General features: G+C 44.4%; 1 protein-coding gene across 2 annotated transcripts in view; it reads right to left on the bottom strand.

Annotated features, from left to right (window-relative positions):
- LOC135556638 (dual specificity protein phosphatase 8-like) overlaps positions 1-27,797 on the bottom strand; it is a 123,584-nt gene that overhangs the window by 66,642 nt on the left and 29,145 nt on the right. For both annotated transcript variants that reach the window (XM_064989999.1, XM_064990000.1), the window contains one exon: positions 11,305-11,443. In XM_064989999.1, coding sequence (XP_064846071.1) covers positions 11,305-11,443 — 139 coding nt within the window. The remainder of the gene's footprint in view (positions 1-11,304; positions 11,444-27,797) is intronic.

Here is a 27,797-nt window from a genome sequence, read left to right as displayed (position 1 = left end):
CTGCTACAGAACACTGCTACAGAACACTGCTACAGAACACTGTTACAGAACACTGCTACAGAACACTGCTACAGAACACTGCTACAGAACACTGCTACAGAACACTGCTACAGAACACTGTTACAGAACACTGCTACAGAACACAGTTACAGAACACTGCTACAGAACACTGTTACAGAACACTGCTATAGAACACTGTTACAGAACAGTGCTACACTACAGAACACTGCTACAGAACACTGCTACAGAACACTGCTACAGAACACTGCTACAGAACACTGCTACAGAACACTGCTGCAGAAAACTGTTCCAGTTAAGAAAACCAGTACCTCTGTGTGTGTGTGTGTGTGTGTGTGTGTGTGTGTGTGTGTGTGTGTGTGTGTGTGTGTGTGTGTGTGTGTGTGTGTGTGTGTGTGTGTGTGTGTGTGTGTGTGTGTGTGTGCGTGTGTGTGCAGGCGTGTATGTGTGTTTCCAAGCACTATATGTCAATGCCGCCATAGGTTCATTTGGGTACAGCGTGTCCGCTTATCTCATTATCAGCTGATTTTCAAATGTTCTCAAACACACATGAGTCTCTTCCTCAAAAGTGTGCAGCGATTCTACATGAAAAGCTGAAATGCATATAACATTCTGGCATTTAAAGCATACTTGATTTTCAAAATTTCACATACCATAAAACGTTATATTTTCACATACCTAAAATGCCTACTATTTAGAGTGCAAGTATTAGGTTTTTCTCCAGTGTGTGTGTCTACAGGGCAGGGTGAGAGCGCACAGGCCACTGGCGCCAGATGTGACGACCGCAGGAGACTGGAGCTAAATATAAACCTCTGTTCTCTGCACCATGAAATAGGAGAGGCGAGAGAGAGAGAGAGAGAGAGAGAGAGAGAGAGAGAGAGAGAGAGAGAGAGAGAGAGCAGAGTGTGAGAGAGAGAGCAGAGGGTGAGAGAGAGCAGAGGGTGAGAGAGAGAGAGCAGAGGGTGAGAGAGAGAGCAGAGGGAGAGAGAGAGAGAGAGCAGAGCAGCGGGTGAGAGAGAGAGCAGAGGAGAGAGAGAGAGAGAGAGAGAGAGAGAGAGAGAGAGAGCGAGCAGAGGGAGGAGGGGATGGGGGAAAGGTAGGAGAGGGGAGGTAGAGGAGAGGTATAAGTGGAGGGCGTGAGCGAGGCGAGGAAAGGGGTAGCTCAGAGGGAGAGAAGACAGAGAAAGGTGGAGGGAAAGAGGGAGGAGGAGAGAGGAAGAAGGGGAGGAGGTCATTGAGAATAATGTGCCAGAACTCCCGTGGGATGGTGAGCTCACCTCTTAATGGCACGACTGGCTTCTTCTCAATGAAATCATTGATCTTGCAGGAGTCCCTGGAGCGTAATGTTGAAGGATCAGTTAGGAAGAGAGGAAGAAGAGGGGGATGACAGGGTGGGTAGAGAGGTGTGAATGGGGAGAGGGGGAAGGAGATCTGGAGGAGAGGTGTGAATGGGGAGAGGGGGAAGGAGATCTGGAGGAGAGGTGTGAATGGGGAGAGGGGGAAGAAGATCTGGAGGAGAGGTGTGAATGGGGAGAGGGGGAAGGAGATCTGGAGGAAAGGTGTGAATGGGGAGAGTGGAAAGGAGATCTGGAGGAGAGGTGTGAATGGGGAGAGGGGGAAGAAGATCTGGAGGAGAGGTGTGAATGGGGAGAGGGGGAAGGAGATCTGGAGGAAAGGTGTGAATGGGGAGAGTGGAAAGGAGATCTGGCGGAGAGGTGCGAATGGGGAGAGTGGGAAGGAGATCTGGAGGAGAGGTGTGAATGGGGAGAGTGGAAAGGAGATCTGGAGGAGAGTTGTGAGGGAAAGAGAGAGCGAGAGACAGGGCCATGACCCATGTCAGCCAACCATAATAACTGTGACCTCAATGACCAATCAACATGCAGCTGTGAACCTAAACCATCCAATCATATGATCCCATACATCCACTTCAGGCCACACACATCCCAGTCATTATTCAGCTCGAACCATTTGGTAGTCAATAACGTAGTGAGGTTGCTAGAAAACATTTTGAAAAAGCCATGCAATTCAATACAAAATCTGTGCCAAATGGCAATATGCTCCATGTATTACAGTTGACTTTATGGTGGCTTAATTCCCACATTAAAAAGGCATTATACTAAGTGTATGAGCAGTTGAGTGCTTGTAAAATGTGCTGGGATTATCATTTGGCCATTGATTCCGATTGGCTCAGTTGGTAAGAGCACTGTACTTGGAATACTGGAGTTGTTGGTTTGAATCCTGCACAGGCCACATATAGAATACTGAAAACACACACACACACACACTGTAACTGCCTTTGAATATAAGCGTGTGCTACTCCGGGTCTATAGCCAATAGGATATGGGGATTTCCACCCAGTGTTGGAAAGGAAAGAGAAACACAAAGCTTCCATTCTGAGAATGGTGGCGAGGCCTCAGACATGTCATGCTACAGGCCTGCAATAAATGAACGTCTACACACAAGCAGACTGTCACTCAGCAGGATGGAATGACGTGAATTATCTCACCTCCTCAATAGGTCTATCTAACCAATACACATACAAACACACACAGGCCGCTTTATATAGCGCTTTGGAATGCCTCTGTGAACGGCTGCATTGTGAGAGTCTGTCTCCCAAGATTAACTCAGCGGCACACACACACACACACACACACACAAGGGCCGCCGCCCTGTTGTATAAGAGCACAGATGAATGACACATAATTGGATTAAACTTTGCATTGTAGACTGTGCAGTCACACCCACACCCAATCTCATCAAAGCCTAAAGGCACTCGCACAGCGGCTTCTGTGTGTGTGTGTGTGTTGTGTGAGCAGTCTCTTTCATCTCCTAATGTCTCCCTATTATGATGTGTTTATGTTTCTTCATCAGGCTGGCAGACTGACAGGCAGTCTGAGACTCATTACCCCAGGCCTGTTAACTGTTAGCATTACAGCCATTACCCTAGGCCCGTTAGTTCTTAGCATGTTAGCATTACAGCCATCTCCAGGCCTGTTAACTGTTAGCATTACAGCCATTACCCTAGGCCCGTTAGTTCTTAGCATGTTAGCATTACAGCCATCTCCAGGCCTGTTAACTGTTAGCATTACAGCCATTACCCTAGGCCCGTTAGTTCTTAGCATGTTAGCATTACAGCCATCTCCAGGCCTGTTAACTGTTAGCATTACAGCCATTACCCTAGGCCTTAGTTCTTAGCATTACAGCCATCTCCAGGCCTGTTAACTGTTAGCATTACAGCCATTACCCTAGGCCTGTTAGTTCTTAGCATGTTAGCATTACAGCCATCTCCAGGCCTGTTAACTGTTAGCATTGCAGCCATTACCCTAGGCCCGTTAGTTCTTAGCATGTTAGCATTATAGCCATCTCCAGGCCTGTTAACTGTTAGCATTACAGCCATTACCCTAGGCCTGTTAGTTCTTAGCATGTTAGCATTACAGCCATCTCCAGGCCTGTTAACTGTTAGCATTACAGCCATTACCCTAGGCCCGTTAGTTCTTAGCATGTTAGCATTACACCCATCTCCAGGCCTGTTAACTGTTAGCATTACAGCCATTACCCTAGGCCCGTTGGTTCTTAGCATGTTAGCATTACAGCCATCTCCAGGCCTGTTAACTGTTAGCATGTTAGCATTGCAGTCATCCCTCCAGGCCTGTTCAGAGCTCGTAGCAGAAGCTGCACAATAGCAGGAGGATTAACAGATTAGTACACTTTTCTACCTTCTCCTCCCTCCTTAATCCTCCACCCCTCCCTTTCCCTCTCTGCTGATGACTTTGTCAGCCACTTTGAAAAGAAGGTTGATGACATCCGCTCCTCATTCACTCAGCCTATTGAGTCCACTGGTACAACTCACACATAACTACCCTACGCCTTGACCTCTTTCTCCCCTCTCTCTCCAGATGACTAGTGAGGTTCGGCCACCCGAACACTGGCTGCCCCTCTGACTTCAAAATGTTCAAAGTTGCTCCCCTCCTCAAGAAATCAACACTCAACCCCTCTGAAGTCAAAGACTATAGACCAGTATCCCTTCTTTTCTTTCCAAAAAACTTGAGCGAGTTGCCTCTGGCCAACTCTCTCAGAACAATCTTCTTGACCCTAACCAGTCAGGCTTTAAGGCGGATCAGTCAACCGAGACTTCTCTCCTCTGTTCTCATCCTCCTAAATCTATCCAGTGCCTTCAACGCCGTGAACTAGAGGTCGACTGATTAATCGGAATGGCAGATTAATTAGGGACAATTTCAAGTTTTCATAACAACCAGTAATTGACATTTTTGGACACAGATTGTGGCCGATTATTATTATTTTTTTAACCTTTATTTAACTAGGCAAGTCAGTTAAGAACACATTCTTACTTTCAATGACAGCCTAGGAACGATGGGTTAACTGCCTTGTTCAGGGGCAGAACAACCGATTTTTACCTTGTCAGCTCGGTGATTCGATCTTGCAACCTTCCGGTTACTAGTCCAACGCTCTAACCACCTGCCTTACATTGCACTCCACGAGGAGCCTGCGTGGCAGGCTGACTACCTGTTATGCGAGTGCAGCAAGAAGCCAAGGTAATTTGCTTGCGGGCATTAAACATATTTTATAAAAAACAATCAACCTTAAACATAATCACTAGTTAACTACACAAGGTTGATGATATTACTAGTTTATCTAGCGTGTCCTGCATTGCATATAATCGATGCGGTGCCTGTTAATTTCTCATCGAATCACAGCCTACTTTTCCAAACGGGTGATGATTTAACAAGCGCATTCCCGAAAAAAGCACTGTCGTTGCACCAATGTGTACCTAACCATAAACATCAATACCTTTCTTTAACTTCTTATGGCTACAGGGACAATATTGAGTAGCTTGGATGAAAGGTGCCCAAAGGTGCCCAGAGTAAACGTCCTGCTCCTCAGTCCCAGTTGGTAATATATGCATATTATTAGTAGTATTGGATAGAAAAGTTTCTAAAACTGTTTAAATGATGTCTGTGAGTATAACAGAACTCATATGGCAAGCAAAAACCTGAGAAGAAATCCAAACAGGAAGTGGAAAATCTGAGGTTGGTCGATTTTCAACACAGCCCCTATTGAATACACAGTGGGATATGGATAAAGTTGCACTTCCTAGGGCTTCCACTAAATGTCAACCGTCTTTAGAAACTTGAATAAGGCTTCTACTGTGTTGTGGAGCCAGATGGGAGCTCTTTGAGTCAGTGGTCTGGCAGAGAGCCATGTCCTGGTCATGCGCATTTCAAATGGCTTCATGGCTTCTCTACAGACAGGAAATCTCTAGTTGGAACTTTATTGAAGAGTTATGATAACAACATCCTAAAGATTGATTCTATACTTAGTTGACAAGTTTCTTCGACCTGTAATATAACTTTTTGAAGTTTTTGTCCGACGTTCGGATGGACCCGCACGAGCGTTTGGATTTGTGTACTAAATGCGCTAACAAAAGTTGCTACTTAGACATAAATAATGGACATTATCAAACAAATCTGCAACACTTTGTTTTTGCATTATTTAAACCAAATTGAACATGTTTCATTATTTATTTGAGGCTAAATTGATTTGATTGATGTATTATTTTAAGTTAAAATAAAAGTGTTCATTCAGTATTGTTGTAATTGTCATTATTACAAATAAAATTAAAATAATCGTCCGATTAATCGGTATTGGCTTTTTTTGGTCCTCCAATAATTGGTATCGGCGTTGAAAAATCATAATAAGTCGACCTCTACCGTGAATCACCAGATCCTCCTCTCCACCCTCTCAGGCCTGGGCATCTCAGACTCTGCACACTCTTACCTGACAGGCCACTCCTACCAGATGATGTGAAGAGGATCTGGGGTCCGTACTCTCACTACTGGTGTCCCTCAGGGACTCTCAACTACTTTTCTCCTTCCCCCATCTGACACCTAAGTGGTGACATGTATCTCTGCGTGCCTGACAGATGTTAGATGTTAGCCCATTACCTAAAGCTCAACCTCAACAAGTCGGAGCTTCTTTTCCTCCCGGGGAAGGCCTGCCCGCTCCAAGACGTCTCCATCAAGGTTGACAATTCCACGGTGTCCCCCTCACAGAGTGCAAAAACCTTGGCGTTACTCTGGACAACACCCTGTCGTTCTCTGCAAACATCAAAGCAGTGACTCTCTCCTGCAGGTTGATGCTCTACAACATCCGTAGAATATGAACCAACCTCACACGGGAACAGGCGCAGGTCCTAATCCAGGAACTTGTCATCTCCATTCGTCTGTGCCATCAAACCCTTGCAACTTATCCAGAACGCTACAGCCCGCCTGGTGTTCAGTCTTCCTAAGTTCTCCAATGTGACCCTGCTCCTTCACGCACTCCTCTGTCTCCCAGTCAAAGCTTGCATCCACTACAAGACATGGTACTTGCCTACGAGGAACTGAGGAACTGCCCCTCCCTACCTCCAGGCTCTGCTCAAACCCTACAACCCCAACCCGAGTACTCCGTTCTGCCACCTCTGATCTCTTGGCCCTCTGACCCCTATGGGGGTAGTCAAAGCTCTTCTCTGTCCTGGCACACCAATGGTAGAACCAGCTTCCCCTTGAAGCTAGGACAGCAGAGTCTCTTCCCATCTTCTGAAAACATCTGAAATCCTAACTCTTCAAAGAGTACCTAAAATACCCCCCCCCCCCCACGCGCATAGAAGGCCAGCATCCCAGAGTTGCCTCTTCTCTGTTGAAGTTGAGACTGGTGTTTTGCGGGTACTAGTTAATGAACCTGTCAGTTGAGGACTTGTCCTCTTGCTCAGTTGTGCACTGGGGCCTCCAACTCCTCTTTCTATTCTGGTTAGAACCAGTTTGCGCAGTTCTGTGAAGGGAGTAGTATACAGCGTTGTACGACATCTTCAGTCTGTTGGCAATTTCTCGTATGGAATAGCCTTCATTTCTCAGAACAAGAATAGACTGACGAGTTTCAGAAGAAAGTTCTTTGTTTCTAGCCATTTTGAGCCTGTAATCGAACCCATAAATGCTGATGTTCCAGATACTCAACTAGTCAAAAGAAGGCCAGTTGTATTGCTTTTTTAATCAGAACAACTGTTTTCAGCTGTGCTAACATAATTGAAAATGAGTTTTCTAATGATCAATTAGCCTTTTAAAATGATAAACTTGGATTAGCTAATACAACGTGCCATTGGAACACAGGAGTGATGGTTTCTGATTATGGGCCTCTGTACGCCTATGTAGATATCCATTAAAAATCTGCTGTTTCGAGCTACAATAGTAATTTACAACCTTAACAAGGTTCATACTGTATTTCTGATTAATTTGATGTTATTTTAATGGACAAACATTTTTCAAAAACAAGGACATTTCGAAGTGACCCCAAAGTTTTGAACGGTATTGTATTTATTCTTATTCCATTAATTTACTTAGATATGTGTGTATTAGGTAGTTGCTGTGGAATTGTTAGATTACATGCTAGATATTGTTGCACTGTCAGAACAAAAAGTACAAGCATTTCACTACACTTGCAATAACATCTGCTTACCATGTGTATGTGACCAATAACGCTTTATTTGATTTAAATAGCAAAGTTGGGTTGGAACTCATAAGATGTTGCCCTTCTCCGTCACTAAATGTGTGCTGAGCATTCTGGCTCAAAATGGCTTCCGTGTTTCCTGACGTCATTGCTACACATTGGTGTGGAGTAATGATTGCACACAATGTACAGCACTTTGGATGGATCTTGCAAGTAGCATACAGATTTGATGATTTATTTTCCCATTCCCGTTGCCAATGTAGGGCATCTAGGCACAAGCGGCACTCTCTCTCTCTCTCTCTCCTCTCCCCTCTCCCTCTCTCTCTCCCCTCTCCCTCTCCCCTCTCTCTCTCTCTCTCTCTCTCTCCTCTCCCTCTCTCTCTCCCCTCTCCCTCTCTCCCTCTCCCCTCTCTCTCTCCCTCTCCCCTCTCTCTCTCCCTCTCCCCTCTCTCTCTCCCCTCTCCCCTCTCCCCCCCCTCCCCACTTCCACTTCCACTTTGGCGTGTAGCTTTAGTAATCCTGAGAAAAAAACAGGCAGATGGCACTTGAGAGAGATTACAAACAGTCACTGCACATCTGAAGACCACACACACACTCTCACACCTGCATCTCCCCTTACCTCTCTACCTCTCTCTCTATCTCCAATCTCTGCCTTTGTCCTCATCTCTCCACATCTGCAGAGCTTGCTCACTCGGAAGCTGCACCGCTGTCTCTCGCTCTCTCCATCCTCTCCTATTCTCTCTCTTTTCACATTCTCATCATCTGCAGAGGGCACATTCTCATCATCTGCAGAGGGCACATTCTCATCATCTGCAGAGGGCACATTCTCATCATCTGCAGAGGGCACATTCTCATCATCTGCAGAGGGCACATTCTCATCATCTGCAGAGGGCACATTCTCATCATCTGCAGAGGGCACATTCTCATCATCTGCAGAGGGCACATTCTCATCATCTGCAGAGGGCACATTCTCATCATCTGCAGAGGGCACATTCTCATCATCTGTAGAGGGCACATTCTCATCTTCTGCAGAGGACACATTCTCATCATCTGCAGAGGGCACATTCTCATCATCTGCAGAGGGCACATTCTCATCATCTGCAGAGGGCACATTCTCATCATCTGCATCTTTTCCTTTGGTAACACTTTATTTGGATAGTTAATCTGTAGATGCTCTACAGACAAACATTTCAACTGACTGTTTACTAACCCTAATCCTAACCCTTATTCTAAAGCTAACGCTAACCCTAACCGTAACCTTAGACAAGCAGTTGCTTATTAACAGATAGTGTGTTGATAGTATGACCATCTGTAGACCATCTATCCAGACTATCCAAATAAAGTGGGACCCTACCTTTGTCTCTCCCCATCTAATTTCTATCTCTCTACCTCTGCTAACACTAGATGACCCCCTCTACATCCTCCTTTTCTTCTCTCTCTACTTTACTTTAGTTTATTTAGTAAATATTTTCTTAACTCCATTTCTTCAACTGCATTGTTGATTATGGGCTTGTAAGTAAGCATTTCAATATAAGGTTGTGGCCTGCACCTGTTGCATTTGGCGCATATGACAAATAACATTTGATTTGATTTTATAGTCATGCCTGCATTGCTCATACAAACATCTCTCTGGCTTCCTCTCTCTCTCTTTCCCCCTCTCTCTCCTATGATAGCTATGCTAACGTAAGAACAATGGGATAAGAGCTATGCTCCAGTGTTGTTGTCAACTAACCACTGTAACAAACAAACTGGCTCCACCCAATGGGGACTGGACTGGCCCTGGTAGGACTGTGTGTGTGTGTGTGTGTGTGTCCATAGCAGCACGTGTGTGTTTTAATCCTCCATTTAACATGCCTGTGTGTACATTACAGTTTAGGCAGTAAATCCACTCTCCCCCAGACAGCGAGACCAAACTGCTGCAATTATTCCTTTATTCACTCTGTCTATCTCATTTAAAGGCTGATTTTCCTTTCATCTCTCTATCCTAGCCGTCCCACTTCCTTTATCTCCCTTGGAGCGCTGTGCTGCTATGTGTGTCTACATGTTTAGAATTGTGTGTGTGTGTATCCGTCTACATGTTTATAATTGTGTGTGTGAGTGAGTGAGTGTGTGAGCTGTTGGGCCCACATCAAGCCATCCCTCGGGTATGAAGTCATTGGAAACGTTAATGACATCATAAATCAGGCCCTGTTCCCTGAAGACTGGGGGGGGGGGTATTCCCTGGGTATTCTGAGACAATTAAAGCAGAATAACTGTTAAATGAATCTGAGGATAGGGATAGAGGATGGGGGAAATAAATGAACTTTGTTAACTGAAGGTCTAATTCTGATGCTGAAGAAGAGAAACAGGTGAAAAACGGCAATTAACATTGACCAGACGCCAGAACCAATGTCACACGACGGATGACCAGACGTCAGATGGTCAAGCTGGCACAGATTGACCTCTGAGGCCGTCACTTCCATGCTACCCTGCTAGTGCTGAGACCACTGTTAACAGAGACCACTGTTAACGCACATGACCCCGAAACACACACACGAATGCATGCATGCATGCATACAGACACATACACACACATTATTCCGCTATGACTGTTAACACCACTGACCCTGATTTCACAAAACAAAAGTCTTTCCCATTGGTTGAATCATCCACCAGCATATTCTCTTCCACTGTTGTCGTGGAAACAGCAGAGAACGGGAGAAAGAGAGAGAGAGAGAGAGACACAGAGAAAGGGAGAGAGACACAGAGAGAGAAAGAGTGAGAGAGAGAGAGAGAGAGCGAGAGAGAGAGAGAGAGAGAGATGCAGAAAGACTGAGAAGAGAATCGCTGATGGGTCTTTTTTTAAGAGGGATAGGTGGTAGCCTCATCAAAAAGCTGAAATGGAAAATTCCAGGCTTACTTAGTGTGTGTGTGTGTGTGTGTGAATATGTGTGTGTGTGAATATGTGTGAATCTTACTATGCTTTCGGAGATTTGCAGGGGTAGGAAATATCTTCACACACACACATGCACACTCACACACTGTCTCTGTCCCAATCCTGAGTGAGGGAGATTATTGCGTGTGTGTGTGAGCATCTGTGTGCTTACTGCCACTGTCTCTCTGCAGCGCTGCAGTCCTAGATAGATACTGAGAAGGCATTAAGTCTCAGATGAATACCCACGTCAGGCCTCCTTTCTAACTCTGAGAGTGCTTACCAGCCAAAAGGAAAAAGCTATTAAGCATGGTAAATAAGACTGGCTGATTTGAGAAACAGGTATTAATATTTGAATTTAAGCTTAAGCCTCAATTTCAAAGGGCTTGGAGAGTGAAAGAGAGAGGGGTTGGGGGGACTCTTAGGAGTTGTTTGCAATGCAAAACTCATAGATGTTCACAATGACTATTTTCCTATTCCTTCCTTCCATCGACAGAGTGACCAATATGTCATATAATAAATAAATGCATTATTAACCAAGTGCGAGTAGAACATATAATGATTGAGTGACAGAATGATGAACACGATTACAGATGATGCTCACTAGTGATACCTGCTGTCCAAACAGAAGCATGGCACACTGCACCATGCCGACTTGTTCAATGCAGGCCACATTGTTATATACACACAGGAACTGACTTTGGATCAGCTGTGAAACACCATCTGCTTGTACACACTGATTCCACACACACACACACACACACACACACACACACACACACACACACACACACACACACACACACACACACACACACACACACACACACACACACACACACACACACACACACACACACACAGCAAGTGCCAACCTGTGAGCAGGGAGACTCGATGGAAGGTGCCCTCCAGCTTGCCCAGCAGGATGTGGACAAAGCCGTCTTTGGACAGTTGCCCCGCCTCTTTGGAACTCTGGTCATACACCACCACTTCCTGTTTCCTCCCCATCTCAACCTGTAGAAACACCAGTGAGCAAGAAGATGTCAATGGAGGTTAGGGTTAGTATCATTCATTGCAAAAGGAATATGAAGTTGTCATAACCCATGAGTAAAAGAAGTTGCACTGATAAAAACAGCAATGCTGTTTGTATTAAAGCACACATTTATCTTCATTTTTAAATCTTATGATATAGAGGGGGTTGGGTGGGTGGTGCATGGGGTTACCGAAACAACATTTGGGAACATAGCAAAGTATTACACCATCTGGACAGAGTAGAAAAAAAATCTAAAGGGATTTTCACATTGATATCCAGGAAGCGATGCTGTAACAGTAAATAACGGCTAAATAATGAGGACATATTATCTGTTAAATACAAAACATTCCATCCAAATGCATGTGTGTAAATGGACAGTTCAAGCACCTTCAATGCATCAGCATGCTGTAGAGGCTTTGTCACAATGTGTTTGTAAAAGAGGAAGAGATGCGAGCATGCGCCTGTGTTTGTCTATGCTGTGTGTGTGACACGCCAGTCAGGCTCCTTCTCCATGTTGTCAGGCAGGTTTTGGTCACATGGCCAGTGCCTAGCCTATCGCATTGCAGCTCTAAACCACCACTGAAAGGGGGTTCTTTAACCCTGTTCTTCGTGTTGTTTTCATGCGCTCCCTCCGACCTTCAGATAGCATAAAGACTACACTATAGCTGCTCTGCAAAACAACACTTCATCCAAGACCACAGTTCACTGCTGAGTGGCCCCCTTGTCTTTCTCTGTGAGCTTTACCATGCAGTGGGTCATGGTAGACACACAGGTCTATAGTGTGTATCAGAGAGTCTATTACTCTGCAATAGTGTGTGTTTGTGTGCGTGCCTCAGTGTGTGTGTGTGTGTGTGTGTCATTGTGTGTGTGTGTGTGTGTGTGTCATTGTGTGTGTGTGTGTGTGTGTGTGTGTGTGTGTGTGTGTGTGTGTGTGTGTGTGTGTGTGTGTGTGTGTGTGTGTGTGTGTGTGTGTGTGTGTGTGTGTGTGTGTGTGTGTGTGTGTGCTCTTCATGTTACACAGCAGTCGTACCAGAGTGTCTTGGCCGACAGATACACAGGTGACTGATGCATGTTTTTCCTGACCCATCTGCATAGAATACTCCAGGAATAAAAAGTGAAATCATGTTTTTGAATCAGCAAATGCCAGTGATGCAAAATGATTGAGTAAGGATGGATGAGTACAGAATAAATTAGTACAGAATGGATGAATGAGTACAGAATGGAGGAGTACAGAATGGATGGATGAGTACAGAATGGAGGAGTACAGAATGGATGGATGAGTACAAAATGGATGATGAGTACAAAATGGGTGGATGAGTACAGAATGGATGATGAGTACAAAATGGATGGATGGATACAGAATGGATGGATGTGTACAGTATGTCGTGTCATGTTTCTAACACATCTACAACACCTGTAAAAGACTGTTGTTCCCCGTCTTAACTGTTGTGTGGTCAGTGACCATCTGAGAGGGGAGATAGCATCTCAACCTGACCACCTCGTCTGCGTTTAAACACAACCTCCAGTACAGCAGTCCACTGAATCCATCTGAGTCCACTGATACCCATCTGAGTCCACTGATACCCATCTGAGTCCACTGATACCCATCTGAGTCCACTGAATCCATCTGAGTCCACTGATACCCATCTGAGTCCACTGAATCCATCTGAGTCCACTGATACTCATCTGAGTCCACTGATACCCATCTGAGTCCACTGATACCCATCTGAGTCCACTGATACCCATCTGAGTCCACTGATACCCATCTGAGTCCACTGATACCCATCTGAGTCCACTGATACCCATCTGAGTCCACTGATACCCATCTGAGTCCACTGATACCCATCTGAGTCCACTGAATCCATCTGAGTCCACTGATACCCATCTGAGTCCACTGAATCCATCTGAGTCCACTGATACTCATCTGAGTCCACTGATACCCATCTGAGTCCACTGATACCCATCTGAGTCCACTGATACCCATCTGAGTCCACTGATACCCATCTGAGTCCACTGATACCCATCTGAGTCCACTGATACCCATCTGAGTCCACTGATACCCATCCGAGTCCACTGAATCCATCCGAGTCCACTGAATCCATCTGAGTCCACTGACACCATCTGGGTTCACTTGCTTTGGCAATGTTAACATATGTTTCCCATGAAAATATTGAATTGAATTGAGAGAGAGAGAGAGAGAGAGAGAGAGAGAGAGAGAGAGAGAGAGAGAGAGAGAGAGAATGATTACTGCATTGTTAGAGGTTAATAACCTCTAGAGTTGACATACTGCAGCATATGAAAAGACTCAGTCCCTCCCCCTTCACCAGCCAGCAGGCAGCAGCACTACACTACTATACTGCTGTTTTTACCATTAACAATGCAGGTGCATAGGTACAACGAAGAAAGGTAGAGAGGAGTGAGAGAGAGACAGGGAGAGAGCGATAGAGAGAGATTACCCTTTATGGTTGTGATGTCTGGGGTCCACTCACCAACCAAGAATTCACAAAATGGACAAACACCAAATTGAGACTCCATGCAGAATTCTGCAAAAATATCATCTGTGTACAACATAAAACTCCAAATAATGCATGCAGAGCAGAATTAATTATCAAAATCCAGAAAAGAGCCGTTAAATTCTACTACCACCTAAAACGAAACGATTCCCAAACCTTCCATAACAAACCCATCACCGACAGAGAAATTAACCTGGAGAAGAGCCCCCTAAGCAAGCTGGTCCTGGGACTCTGTTCACAAACACAAATAGACCCCACAGAGTCCCAGGACAGCAACACAATTAGACCCAACCAAATCATGAGAAAACAAAAAGATAATTACTTGACACATTGGAAAGAATTTACAAAACAACTGAGCAAACTACTGCCCTAAAAAAACAACTGCCCTAAACAGAAAGTACACAGTGGCAGAATACCTGACCACTGTGACTGACCCAAAATGAAGGAACTCTTTGACTATGTACAGACTCAGTGAGCATAGCCTTGCTATTGAGAAAAGCCGCCGAAAGGACACCTGGTTCTCAAGAGAAGACAGGCTATGTGCTCACTGCCCACAAAATGAGGTGGAAACTGAGCTACACTTCCTAACCTCCTGCTAAATGTTTGACAATATTAGAAACACATATTCCCTCCAGATTACACAGACCCACAAAGATTTCGAAAAACAAATCAACTTTTGATAAACTCCCATATCTACTGGGTGAAATACCACAGTGTGCCATCACAGCAGCAACCAGTGGAGAACAAACACCACTGTAAATACAACCCATTTTGCATTTGTATAGTTATAACACTGTGCATAGCCATAATATGACATTCCAAATGTCTCTATTCCTTTGAAACTTCTGTGAGTGTAATGTTTACTGTTCATTTTTTATTGTATATTTCACTTTTGTTTATTATCTATTTCACTTGCTTTGGCAATGTTAACATATGTTTCCTATGCCAATAAAGCCCTTTGAATTGAATTGAGGAGAGTGAGAGTGTCCTTCATGCCATTGTTATTGTTAATTGTATGGTTATTTTTACCCTTGATTATTATTGTTACTGATTGTCCCGTTGGCAATCTTGATTATTATTATTTTAATTACGTTAATATTGTAAACGTCTAACTTAATCTCCAAAGCATGCTTTGGCAATATGTACGTTGTTACGTAATGCCAATACAGCAAATTGAATTGAGGGGGAGAGAGAGAGAGACTTCACAAAATGGGACAAACACCAAATTGAGACTCTGCACGCAGAATTCTGCAAAAATATCCTCAGTGTACAACGTAGAACACCAAATAATGCATGCAGAGCAGAATTAGGCCGATACCCACTAATTATCAAAATCCAGAAAAGAGTTGTTAAATTCTATAACCACCTAAAAGGAAGCGATTCCCAAACCTTCCACAACAAAGCCATCACCTACAGAGAGATGAACCTGGAGAAGAGTCCCCTAAGCAAGCTGGTCCTGGGGCTCTGTTCACAAACACACCCTACAGAGCCCCATGACAGCAGCACAATTAGACCCAACCAAATCATGAGAAAACAAAAAGATAATTACTTGACACATTGGAAAGAATTAACAAAAAAACAGAGCAAACTAGAATGCTATTTGGCCCTACACAGAGAGTACACAGCGGCAGAATACCTGACCACTGTGACTGACCCAAAATTAAGGAAAGCTTTGACTATGTACAGACTCAGCGAGCATAGCCTTGCTATTGAGAAAGGCCGCCGTAGGCAGACATGGCTCTCAAGAGAAGACAGGCTATGTGCTCACTGCCCACAAAATGAGGTGGAAACTGAGCTGCACTTCCTAACCTCCTGCCCAATGTATGACCATATTAGAGAGACATATTTCCCTCAGATTACACAGATCCACAAAGAATTCGAATACAAATCCAATTTTGAAAAACTCCCATATCTACTGGGTGAAATTCCACAGTGTGCCATCAGAGCAGCAAGATTTGTGACCTGTTGCCACGAGAAAAGGGCAACCAGTGAAGAACACGCACCATTGTAAATACAACCCATATCTATGCTTATTTATTTTATCTTGTGTCCTTTACCATTTGCACATTGTAAAAACACTGTATGTATATATATAATATGACATTTGTAATGTCTTTATTGTTTTGAAACTTCTGTATGTGTGATGTCTACTGTTAATTTTTATTGTTTATTTCACTTTATATATTATATACCTTACTTGCTTTGGCAATGTTAACACATGTTTCCCATGCCAATAAAGCCCCTTGAATTGAAAATTGAATTGAATTGACAGAAATAGAGAGACAGAGACAGAGAGAGAGAGAGAGAGAGAGAGAGAAAGAGAGAGAGAGACAGAAATAGAGAGACAGAGACAGAGACAGACAGAAATAGAGAGACAGTGACAGAGACAGAGACAGAGACAGAGACAGAGACAGAGAGAGACAGAACAGAAATAGAGAGACAGAGACAGAGAGAGAGAGAGAGAGAGAGAGAGACAGTGACAGAGACAGACAGAGAGAGCGAGACAGTGACAGAGACAGAGACAGAGAGAGCGAGAGAGAGAGAGAGACAGAAATAGAGAGACAGTGACAGAGACAGAGAGAGAGACAGAACAGAAATAGAGAGACAGAGACAGAGACAGAGAGAGAGAGAGAGAGAGAGAGAGAAATAGAGAGACAGTGACAGAGACAGAGAGAGAGAGACAGAGAGAGAGAGAGAGAGAGAGAGAGACAGAAATAGAGAGACAGTGACAGAGACAGAGACAGAGAGACAGAACAGAAATAGAGAGACAGAGACAGAGACAGAGAGAGAGAGAGAGAGAGAGAGAGAGAGACAGTGACAGAGACAGAGACAGAGAGAGAGAGAGAGAGAGAGAGAGAGAGAGAGAGAGAAATAGAGAGGGAAATAGAGAGACAGACAGAGACAGAGAGAGACAGAGAGAGAGACAGAGACGGAGACAGAGAGATGAAGTATCTCTGATCATTTGGACATTTTGTAAGTGTAATGTTTACTGTTAATTTTATATTGTTAACTTCACTTTTGTTTATTATCTTTTTCACTTGCTTTGGCAATGTAAACATATGTTTCCCATACCAATAAAGCCCCTTAAATTGAAATTGAGAGAGAGCATCACAGCAGGATGTAAGTAGAGTCTCTTTTCTCTTACCTCCTCCACAGAAAGAGAAGAAGGGAGGGAGGGAGTGGGAGAGCGTTTTTCCCTCCGTTACTGGCCTGTGAGTCTAAGACCTCACACCCCCCCAGATCTGCCTCTCAGCGGGTGTTTTATCTGTGTACAATAACGAGAGATCTGGCTTCAAATAGGACATTATGAGCAACAAACATGACACAGGCAGTAGGGAAAATGGCCCGCAGTGAGAGCATAAAATGTTCTAGTTCGAAACCTAATGATTTCAACTGCTGCTGCTGCATAGAAACAGACACAGCATATATACATACCCGTGTTTAAAAACAAACACATGAACACTGACAGTGTTGAGTCTGTGGACCCATTTAGACATGGGAACTGTGTTAAATTAACATACTGCTTAGTGTAAAGCCTTATTCAAATATTTCCCAGAGTGCCTTGCCTTGAGTAAATTGTAGAGTTACCACAAATGACTGTATTTGTTAGTGACAGAGACATTTTCGGTTATATGTACTTCATCAAGTGAGATCCTAAGTGAATATGGTATCATTCAAAAATAATCAACAAAAGAAGCGTTATTTTGAGGGCCTACTTTTACCCTGATACAGGAGCCTGGAAGTCATCACTTTGAATCAAAACCACTACCATCATTATCATATTTCCCAGCAAACTATATTGCAGGTTTCTTTTTTAAAATTGTTTGTGCATGATTGATTTATTAATTTTAATCACCTTATGCTACTCAAATATAAATTATAAAATGTTCTAAACTAATTCAATATGTTGCTTGGATTTATTGCCCCTGTTACTGAAATGGTTGTTCCACTTTAGATACTTCAGGTAGTCTTGTAGCTTAGGCTTCCCAACCTTGGCAGTCATTTTGAATACAGGATGCAGGTGATGAAAACAATTCTAAACATGGATGAAGTGATACAGGGATCGGCACACTGCATAGCAATTTTTAAGCATTCCTCGGAGCTCTGCTATCACATGTAACATCACAAGTACCCTGTAAGGTCATCCTTCATACCATTTGTTATAAGGCTTGCAAGTAGGTTTACAAAACACCCAGATTATTCCAAAATCCTGGTTGAATTTCCTGCTTCCGTTCCAGTAAATGCCCAACCAGAATTTCTGGAAATCCTGGGAATTTTGCCAAAGTTAACAGAACTGTGCCACCCTACCCACAAGTCACATTTTGCTGGCTTGTAAAGTGATGTGTTAGAATCCAGACACCATAAGATGTTTCATTCAAATGCAACATGCACTCAGAATGAGTGTGCGGGTTGGGACTACCCAGATAATCTGAACTGGGACAAACATTACAGTAACGGGTGCAAAAGAAATCTAACTAACTGATTGGATTCATTTAGAAAATGTATGTTATTTATCTTTGTGTAACATAATCAAAGTAAATGCACAAACAAAGATATTGAAACAAACAATTTAAAAAAAATCTACCAGCAATCCAGCATGCTGGGAAATACGATAATGATGGGTGTGATCATTCTCTGGCAACTACTCTGTTGGAAATTCTTGCATTCAGCATGCCAATTGCACACTCCCTCAAAACGTGAGACAATAGTGGCAAAGTGTTGTGTGACAACATTTCGGAGGCCTTTTATTGTCCTCAGCACAAGTTGCACCTGTGTAATGATCATGCTGATTAACCAGCTTCTTGATATGCCACACCCGTCTGGTGGATTAATTGCCTTGGCAAAGGAGAAATGCTCACTCACAGGGATTTGAGGGAAATAAGCTTGTTGTGCATATGGAACATTTTTTATATATTTTATTTCAGCTCATGAAACATGGGACCAACACTTTACATTTTGCGTTAATATTTTTGTTCAGACAAACAGTGCATTCATGGGTATGACTCTACAAGCTTGGCACACCTGTATTTGGGGAGTTTCTCCCATTCTTCTATACAGATCTTCTTAAACTCTGGAACCTTCGCAGCAGTCTGAGCGCTCCGGAGCAGATTTTCATCAAGGATCTTTCTGTACTTTTCTACGTTCATCTTTCCCTCGATCCTGACTAGTCTCCCAGTCCCTGCTGCTGAAAAATATCCTCACAGCATGATGCTGCCACCACCATGCTTAACCGTAGGGATGGGGCCAGGCATTCAGGCCAAGTTAAATCTTGATTTCATCAGACCACAGAGAATCTTGTTTCTCATGGTCTGAGAGTCTTTAGGTGCCTTTTGGCAAAATCCAAGCGGGGTGTCATCGTCCTTTTACTGAGGAGTGGCTTCCGTCTGGTCACTCTACCATAAAGGCCTGATTGGTGGAGTTCTGCAGAGATGGCTGTCCTTCTGGAAGGTTCTCCCATCTCCACAGAGGAACTCTGGAGCATTGTCAGAGTGACCATCGGATTCTTGGTCACCTCACTGACCAAGGCCCTTCTCCCTCGATTACTCAGTTTGGCAGGGCGTCCAGTGGTTCCAACAAACTTCTGACATTTAAGAATGATGGAGGCCACTGTGTTCTTGGGAGCTTCAGTGCTGCAGACATTTTTTGGTTCACCTTCCAACAGGACAACGACCCTAAGCACACAGCCAAGACAACGCAGGACTGGTTTCGGGACAAGTCTCTGAATGTCCTGGAGTGGCCCAGCCAGAGCCCGGACTTGAACCCAATCGAACATCTCTGGAGAGACCTGAAAATAGACGTGCAGCGACGCTCCCGATCCAACCTGACAGAGCTTGAGGGGATCTGCAGAGAAGAATGGGAGAAACTCCCTAAATACAGGTGTGCTTTTAAAGCAATATCCAAGAATACTCAACGCTGTAATCGCTGCCAAAGGTGCTTCAACAAAGTAGTAAAGGGCCTGAATACTTATGTAAATGTGATATTTCTGGGGAGATGTTATATAGTTGCACAAATTTCTAAAAACCTGTTTTTGCTTTGTCATTATGTGGCATTATATGTAGATTGATGAGGAAAAAAATATTTCATCCATTTTAGAATAAGGCTGTAACGTAACAAAATGTGAAAAAAGTAAAGGGAACACTGGAATTGCTTACCAAGACGACATTGAATGTTCCTGAGTGGACGAGTTAAACTTATGACTTAAATCAACTTGAAAATCAATGGCACGGCTTGAAAATGGCTGTATAGCAATGATCAACAACCAATTTGATAGAGCTGGAAGAATTAAACAAACAATAATGTTCAAATAGTGTACAATCCAGGTGTGGAAAGCGCTCAGAGATTTACCCAGAAAAACACTGCTTTAATCACTGCCGAAGGTGATTCTAACATGTATTGACAGGGGTGTGAATACTTATATAAATAAGATATTTCTGTATTTAGTTTCAAAGAATTAACAAAAATGTCTAAAAACATATTTTCACTTTGTCATAATGAGGTATCGTGTGTAGATGGGTAAGAGAAAAACATATTGAATCCATTTTGAATTCAGGCTGTAACACAACACAATGTGGAAAAAGTCAAGGAGTATGAATACGTTCTGAAGGCTCTGTAGTTGCAGGTGAGTGGTGGTTCGAACCATCAAAGCTTTAGTCTATCAGCAGGATTTGAGACTGTACAAACAACCCCGTCAGTAAAGATAACACTCAATGGTGATATGATGTCATTGACTGGCACTGGCAGCTGGCACTGCTATATGTGTGTGTGTGTGTGTGTGTGTGTGTGTGTGTGTGTGTGTGTGTGTGTGTGTGTGTGTGTGTGTGTGTGTGTGTGTGTGTGTGTGTGTGTGTGTGTGTGTGTGTGTGTGTGTGTGTGTGTGTGTGTGTGTGTGTGTCTGTCTGTCTGTCTGTCTGTCTGTCTGTCTTCAGACGTGTTGGGGCAAAGGTCCCCTCTATCATTTGCTGTGAAAGGGTGTGGTAGCAATTTATAATACCTCCACATAATAAAGCATTTATAATGGATTAGTAAATAGTTTATTCATCATTTATTAATCATTACTCCCACATGCTGCAAACATCCTGTTAGTTAGTGACAAATTTGATTTTGCAAATGTTTGCCATTAGTGGTGAATCTGCAGCAAACCTTTGGCAATGACAATATTTATTGCAACTAATGGCAAACATACATAGTTAGCAATGTCATGTTTTATGGGATAGGGTGAAACACATTTTGTTGATACCAGTTTAATCTGTCAGCGCCACTGACTGACTGGCTAGAGCTTAGCTGGCTAACGTTAAGTATCATATGTTTGCACAATTCATGTGATAGATAGTTAGCTAACTAATGAATTGACTAAACACTTACACTACCTTTCAAAAGTTTGGGGAAACTTCGAAATGTCCTTGTTTTTGAAAGAAAATTAAAAAAATTGTCCATTAAAACAACATCAAATTGATCAGAAATAGAGTGTAGACATTGTTAATTTTGGAAATGACTATTGTAGCTGGAAATGGCAGATGTTTTAATGGAATATCTAAGCAGGTTTACAGAGGCCCATTATCAGCAACTGTCACTCCTGTGTTCAAATAGCACATTGTGTTAGCTAATCTAAGTTTATAATTTTAAAAGGCTAATTGATCATTAGAAAACCCTTTCGCAATTATGTTAGCACAGATGAAAACTGTTGTTCTGATTAAAGAAGCAATAAAACTGGCTATTTAGACTGGCTTTAGACTGGCTTTGAGTATCTGGAGCATCGGCATTTGTGGATCAATTACAGGCTTAAAATGGCTAGAAACAAAGTACTTTCTTCTGAAACTCGTCAGTCTATTCTTGTTCTGAGAAATTAAGGCTATTCAATGCGAGAAAGTGACAAGAAACTGAAGATCTGGTACAACGCTGTGTACTACTCCCTTCACAGAACAGCATAAATGGGCTCTAACCAGAATAGAAAGAGGAGTGGGAGGCCCCGGTGCACCACTGAGCAAGAGGACAAGTACATTAGAGTGTATAGTTTGAGAAACAGATGCCTCACAAGTCCTCAACTGGCAGCTTCATTAAATAAACTCAGAAAAAAAAGAAACGTCCCTTTTTCAGGACCCTGTCTTTCAAAGATAATTTGTAAAAATCCAAATAACTTCACAGATCTTCATTGTAAAGGGTTTAAACACGGTTTCCCTATGCTTGTTCAATGAACCATAAACAATTAATGAGATTGAAACTGTGGAAAGGTCATTTAGACACTAACAGCTTAAAGACAGTAGGCAATTAAGGTCACAGTTATTAAAACTTAGGACAATAAAGATGCCTTTCTACTGACTCTGAAAAACACCAAAGAAAGATGCCCAGGGTCCCTGCTCACCTGCGTGAACATGCCTTAGGCATGCTGCTGCAAGGAGGCATGAGGACTTCAGATGTGGCCAGGGCAATAAATTGCAATGTCCGTACTGTGAGACGCCTAAGACAGCACTACAGAGAGACAGGACGGACAGCTGATCGTCCTCACAGCGGCAGACCATATGTAACAACACCTGCACAGGATCGGTACATCTGAATATCACACCTGCGGGACAAGTACATGATGGCAACAACAACTGCTCGAGTTACACCAGAAACGCACATTCCCTACATCAGTGCTCAGACTGTTCGCAATAGGCTGAGAGAGGCTGGACTGAGGGCTTGTGGTGTCTGCTGAGGCAGGTCCTCACCAGACATCACCGGCAACAACGTCGCCTATGGGCACAAACCCACCATCGCTGGACCAGACAGGAGTGGAAAAAAAGTGCTCTTCACTGACGAGTCGCGGTTTTGTCTCACCAGGGGTGATGGTTGGATTCGCGTTTATTGTCGAAAGAATGAACATTACACCGAGGCCTGTGCTCTGGAGCGGGATCGATTTGGAGGTGGAGGGTCCGTCATGGTCTGGGGCGGTGTGTCACAGCATCATCAGACTGAGCTTGTTGTCATTGCAGGCAATCTCAACGCTGTGCGTTGCAGGGAAGACATACTCCTCCCTCATGTGGTACTGTTCCTGCAGGCTCATCCTGACATGACCCTCCAGCATGACAATGCCACCAGCCATACTGCTTGTTCTGTGCATGATTTCCTGCAAGACATGAATGTCAGTGTTCTGCCAAGGCCAGCGAAGAGCCCGGATCTCAATCCCATTGAGCACGTCTGGGACCTGTTGCATCGAAGGCTGAGGGCTAGGGCCATTCTCCCCAGAAATGTCTGGGAACTTGCAGATGCCTTGGTGGAAGAGTGGGGTAACATCTCACAGCAAGAAATGTCAAATCTGGTGCAGTCCATGAGGAGGAGATGCTTTGCAGTACTTAATGCAGCTGGTGGCCACACCAGATACCGTTAATTTTGACCCCCCCTTAGTTTAGGGACACATTATTCCATTTCTGTTAGTCACATGTCTGTGGAACTTGTTCAGTTTATGTCTCAGTTGCTGAATCTTGTTACGTTCATACTAATATTTACACATGTTAAGTTTGCTGAAAATAAACGCAGTTGACAGTGAGAGGACATTTCTTTTTTTTGCTTAGTTTAGTACCTGCAAAACACCAGTCTCAAGGTCAACAGTGAAGAGGAGACTTCGGGATGCAGCATTCTAGTCAGAGTTGCAGAAAAAAACATTTCCCAGACTGGCCAATAAAAAGAAAAGATTAAGATGGGAAAAAGAACACAGACACTGGAGAGAGGAAAAAAGTGTTATGGACAGACAAATCTAAGTTTCAGGTGTTCGGATCACAAAGAACAATATTCGTGAGATGCAGAAAAAATGAAAAGATGCTGGAGGAGTGCTTGACGCCATCTGTCAAGCATGGTGGAGGCAATGTGATGGTCTGGGGGTGCTTTGGTGCTGGTAAAATAGGAGATTTGTACAGGGTAAAAGGGATCTTTAAGAAGGAAGGCTATCACCTCATTTTGCAACGCCGTGCCATACCCTGTGGACGGCGCTTAATTGGAGCCAATTTTCAGGATAATGACCCAAGCACAGCTCCAAACTATGCAATAACTATTTAGGGAAGAAGCAGTCAACTGGTATTCTGTCTATAATGGAGTGGCCAGCACAGTCACCGGATCTCAACCCTATTGAGCTGTTGTGGGAGCAGCTTGACCGTATGGTACGTAAGAAGTGCCCATCGAGCCAAACCAACTTGTTGGAGGTGCTTCAGGAAGCATGGGGTGAAATCTCTTCAGATTACCTCAACAAATTGACAACTAGAATGCCAAAGGTCTGCAAGGCTGTAATAGCTGCAAATGGAGGATTCTTTGACGAAAGCAAAGTTTGAAGGACACAATTATTATTTCAATTAAAAATCATTATTTATAACCTTGTCAAAGTCTTGAATATATTTCCTATTAATTTTGCATCTCATTTCATGTATGTTTTCATGGAAACAATTACATTTCTAAGTGACCCCAAACTTTTGAACAGTACTGAATATTTTTAGGTGATTATGTTCTTGTTGTTTAATACTAATATACATGTCAATATGCTAGTGTTACAATTCAGTAGTATGTTAGCTAGCACGTGGCTGTCACGCCCTGGTCAAAATGTATTATGTTTATCTTCATTTATTGGGTCAGGCCAGGGTGTGACATGGGTTTATTGTGGTGTGTTTCGTCTTGGGGTTTTTGTGGGGTGTATAGCATAGTCTATGGCTGCCTGAGGTGGTTCTCAATCAGAGTCAGGTGATTATCGTGGTCTCTGATTGGGAACCATATTTAGGCAGCCATATTCTTTGAGTGTTTCGTGGGTGATTGTTCCTGTCTCTGTGTTTAGTTTCACTAGATAGGCTGTATAGTTTTTTCACGTTTCCGTCTGTTGTTTCTTTGTACATTTCAGTATTTTCTTGTCAAGTCATTTTTCAACAATAAATATGAGTAACCACCACGCTGCATTTTGGTCCGCTCCTCCTTCAACAGAAGAACGTCGTTACAGAATCACCCACCACAACAGGACCAAGCGGCGTGGTGACAAGCAGCGGCAGCAAGAGCAGCAAAAGGAGGAATGGACATGGGAAGACGTTTTGGAAGGCAAGGGTTGTTACACTTGGAAGGAGATACTGGCTGGAAGAGATCGCCTCCCATGGGAACAGGTGGAGACACTTAGGAGAGCAGAGGCAGCCGGAGAGAAGAGCCGGCGATACGAGGGAACACGGTTGGCTAGGAAGCCCGAGAGTCAGCCCCAAAAATTTCTTGGGGGGGCGGGGCTCAGGGAGAGTGTGGCAGAGTCAGGAGTCAGACCTGAGCCAACTCTCCCTGTTTATCGTGGGGAGCCAAGGAGGAGACCAGAACCAGAGCCGGTGTTGGAGGTGAGCAAAGCAGAGACTGTGAAGGAGTTAATGGGGAAATTGGAGGAGAGAGAAATGAGGGAGTTGCTGTGTTGGTGCTTTTTGCATGGAATTCGCCCGACGGAACGTGTCAGGGATTTGATGGCACCTGGGTCAGCGCTCCATACTCGTCCTGAGGTGCGTGTTAGTCGGCTGGTGAATTTGGTGCCAGCCTCACGCACCAGGCCTCCTGTGCACATCCCTAGCCTTGCACGTCCTGTGCCAACACTGCTCTCAAGATCTCCAGTACGCTTTCACGGTCTAGCCCATACTGTGCCACCTCCACACACCAGCCCTCCGGTGGCAGCTCCCCACACCAGGCTTCCTGTGCGTGTCCTCGGCCCAGTACCACCAGTGCCAGCACCACGCATCAGACCTACTGTGCGCCTCGCCTCTCCAGCGCTGCCGGAGCCTTTCTCCTCTAAAGCGCTACCAGAGTCTCCCGCCTGTTTAGCGCAGCCAAGGCTTTCCTCCTCTCCTGCGCTGCCGGAGCCTCCCGCCTGTTCAGCGCAGCCAGAGCCTTCCTCCTCTACAGCGCTGCTGGAGTCTCCTGCCTGTTTAGCGCAGCCCGAGCTGTCAGTCTGCATGGAGCAGCCAGAACTGTCAGTGTGCATGGAGCAGCCAGAGCTGTCAGTCTTCATGGAACAGCCAGAGCTGCCAGTCTGCATGGAACAGCCAGAGCTGTCAGTCTGCATGGAACAGCCAGATCTGTCAGTCTGCATGGAGCAGCCAGAGCTGTCAGTCTGCATGGAGCAGCCAGAGCTGTCAGTCTTCATGGAACAGCCAGAGCTGTCAGTCTGCATGGAGCAGCCGGAGATGCCAGTCTGCAAGGAGCTGTCAGTCTGCAAGGAGCTGTCAGTCTGCAAGGAGCTGTCAGTCTGCAAGGAGCTGCCAGTCAACCAGACTCTTCCAGATCCGCCAGTCAACCAGACTCTTCCAGATCCGCCAGTCAACCAGACTCTTCCAGATCCGCCAGTCAACCAGACTCTTCCAGATCCGCCAGTCAACCAGACTCTTCCAGATCCGCCAGTCAACCAGACTCTTCCAGATCCGCCAGTCAGCCAGGATCTGCCAGAACTGCCAGCCAGCCAGGATCTGCCGGATTCAACTACCTGGCTGAGCTTTCTCTCAGTGCTGGGCTTCCTCTCAGTACTGGGCTTCCTCTCAGTACTGGGCTTCCTCTCAGTGCTGAGCTGCCCCTCAGTCCCGAGCTGCGCCTCAGTCCCGAGCTGCCCCTCAGTCCCGAGCTGCCCCTCAGTCCCGAGCTGACCCTCAGTCCACTGGGGTTCCGGGTGAGGACTACTAGGCCATGGTCGGCGGCGAGGGTGGACTATCCTAGGACGCGAGGAGGGGGGAACTAAGACATTTATAGAGTGGGTTCCACGTCCCGCGCCGGAGCCGCCACAATGGACAGACGCCCACCCTGACCCTCCCTATTGTTTTGATGTGCGTCCGGGAGTCCGCACCGTAGGGGGGGGTTCTGTCACGCCCTGGTCAAAATTTATTATGTTTATCTTCATTTATTGGGTCAGGCCAGGGTGTGACATGGGTTTATTGTGGTGTGTTCATCTTGGGGTTTTTGTGGAGTGTATAGCATAGTCTATGGCTGCCTGAGGCGGTTCTCAATCAGTCAGGTGATTATCGTGGTCTCTGATTGGGAACCATATTTAGGCAGCCATATTCTTTGAGTGTTTCGTGGGTGATTGTTCCTGTCTCTGTGTTTATATTCACCAGATAGGCTGTATAGTTTTTTCACATTTCCGTCTGTTGTTTTTTGTACATTTCAGTATTTTCTTGTCTAGTCATTTTTCAACAATAAATATGAGTAACCACCAGGCTGCATTTTGGTCCGCTCCTCCTTCATCAGAAGAACGTTGTTACAGTGGCGTTGGAAGTGGCTGTATTGGGAGAAGGATAATCACTCATAATACTTTTTTGAGTGATAAATGAGTGTATCATCTTCAAGATTGTTAAGGTAAGTAATGCATGTATTATTCTCATAAATGTAGCCCATACATTCATTATTTGTAACAATTAGATCTTTCATTGCTTTAAACTAGTAGGTAGCTGATCTTGATCTTGTGTTGTTCATTCTCTCTTTCTAGAAGCCATCAGTTACAATGCAGAAATACAGAGTGAGGCCTTCAATCAAACTGAGGACAGAGTAATGTGTGTGCACCAGACAGGTCAACGCGTCTTGCATGCATGGCTTAAAGATGCATGTTACACTCTAATAAATGCTGGGTTGTTTGGATGACCCAATTGCTGGTTTGCAGGCATTGGGTCAATAGTTGGGTTGTTTTCTGTAAATGCAGAAAGTTGTTGATGCTGGGTTATTAAGGTTGGGCTATGGGTATTTGACCCAGCCAGTGGGTTAATTATACCGCCACCTGTCACGACTCTTGTCGTCGGTGGAAGAAGTGGACCAAAGCTTAGCGTGGTAAGTGTTCGTGATTTATTATCAAAACTCTTGAACAAAA

The sequence above is a fragment of the Oncorhynchus masou genome, chromosome 15 (assembly GCF_036934945.1).
Source record: "Oncorhynchus masou masou isolate Uvic2021 chromosome 15, UVic_Omas_1.1, whole genome shotgun sequence".
NCBI lineage: Eukaryota > Metazoa > Chordata > Actinopteri > Salmoniformes > Salmonidae > Oncorhynchus > Oncorhynchus masou.
The sequence above is the reverse complement of the archived record's forward strand: the minus strand, read 5'-3'. Positions and strand labels throughout refer to the sequence as shown.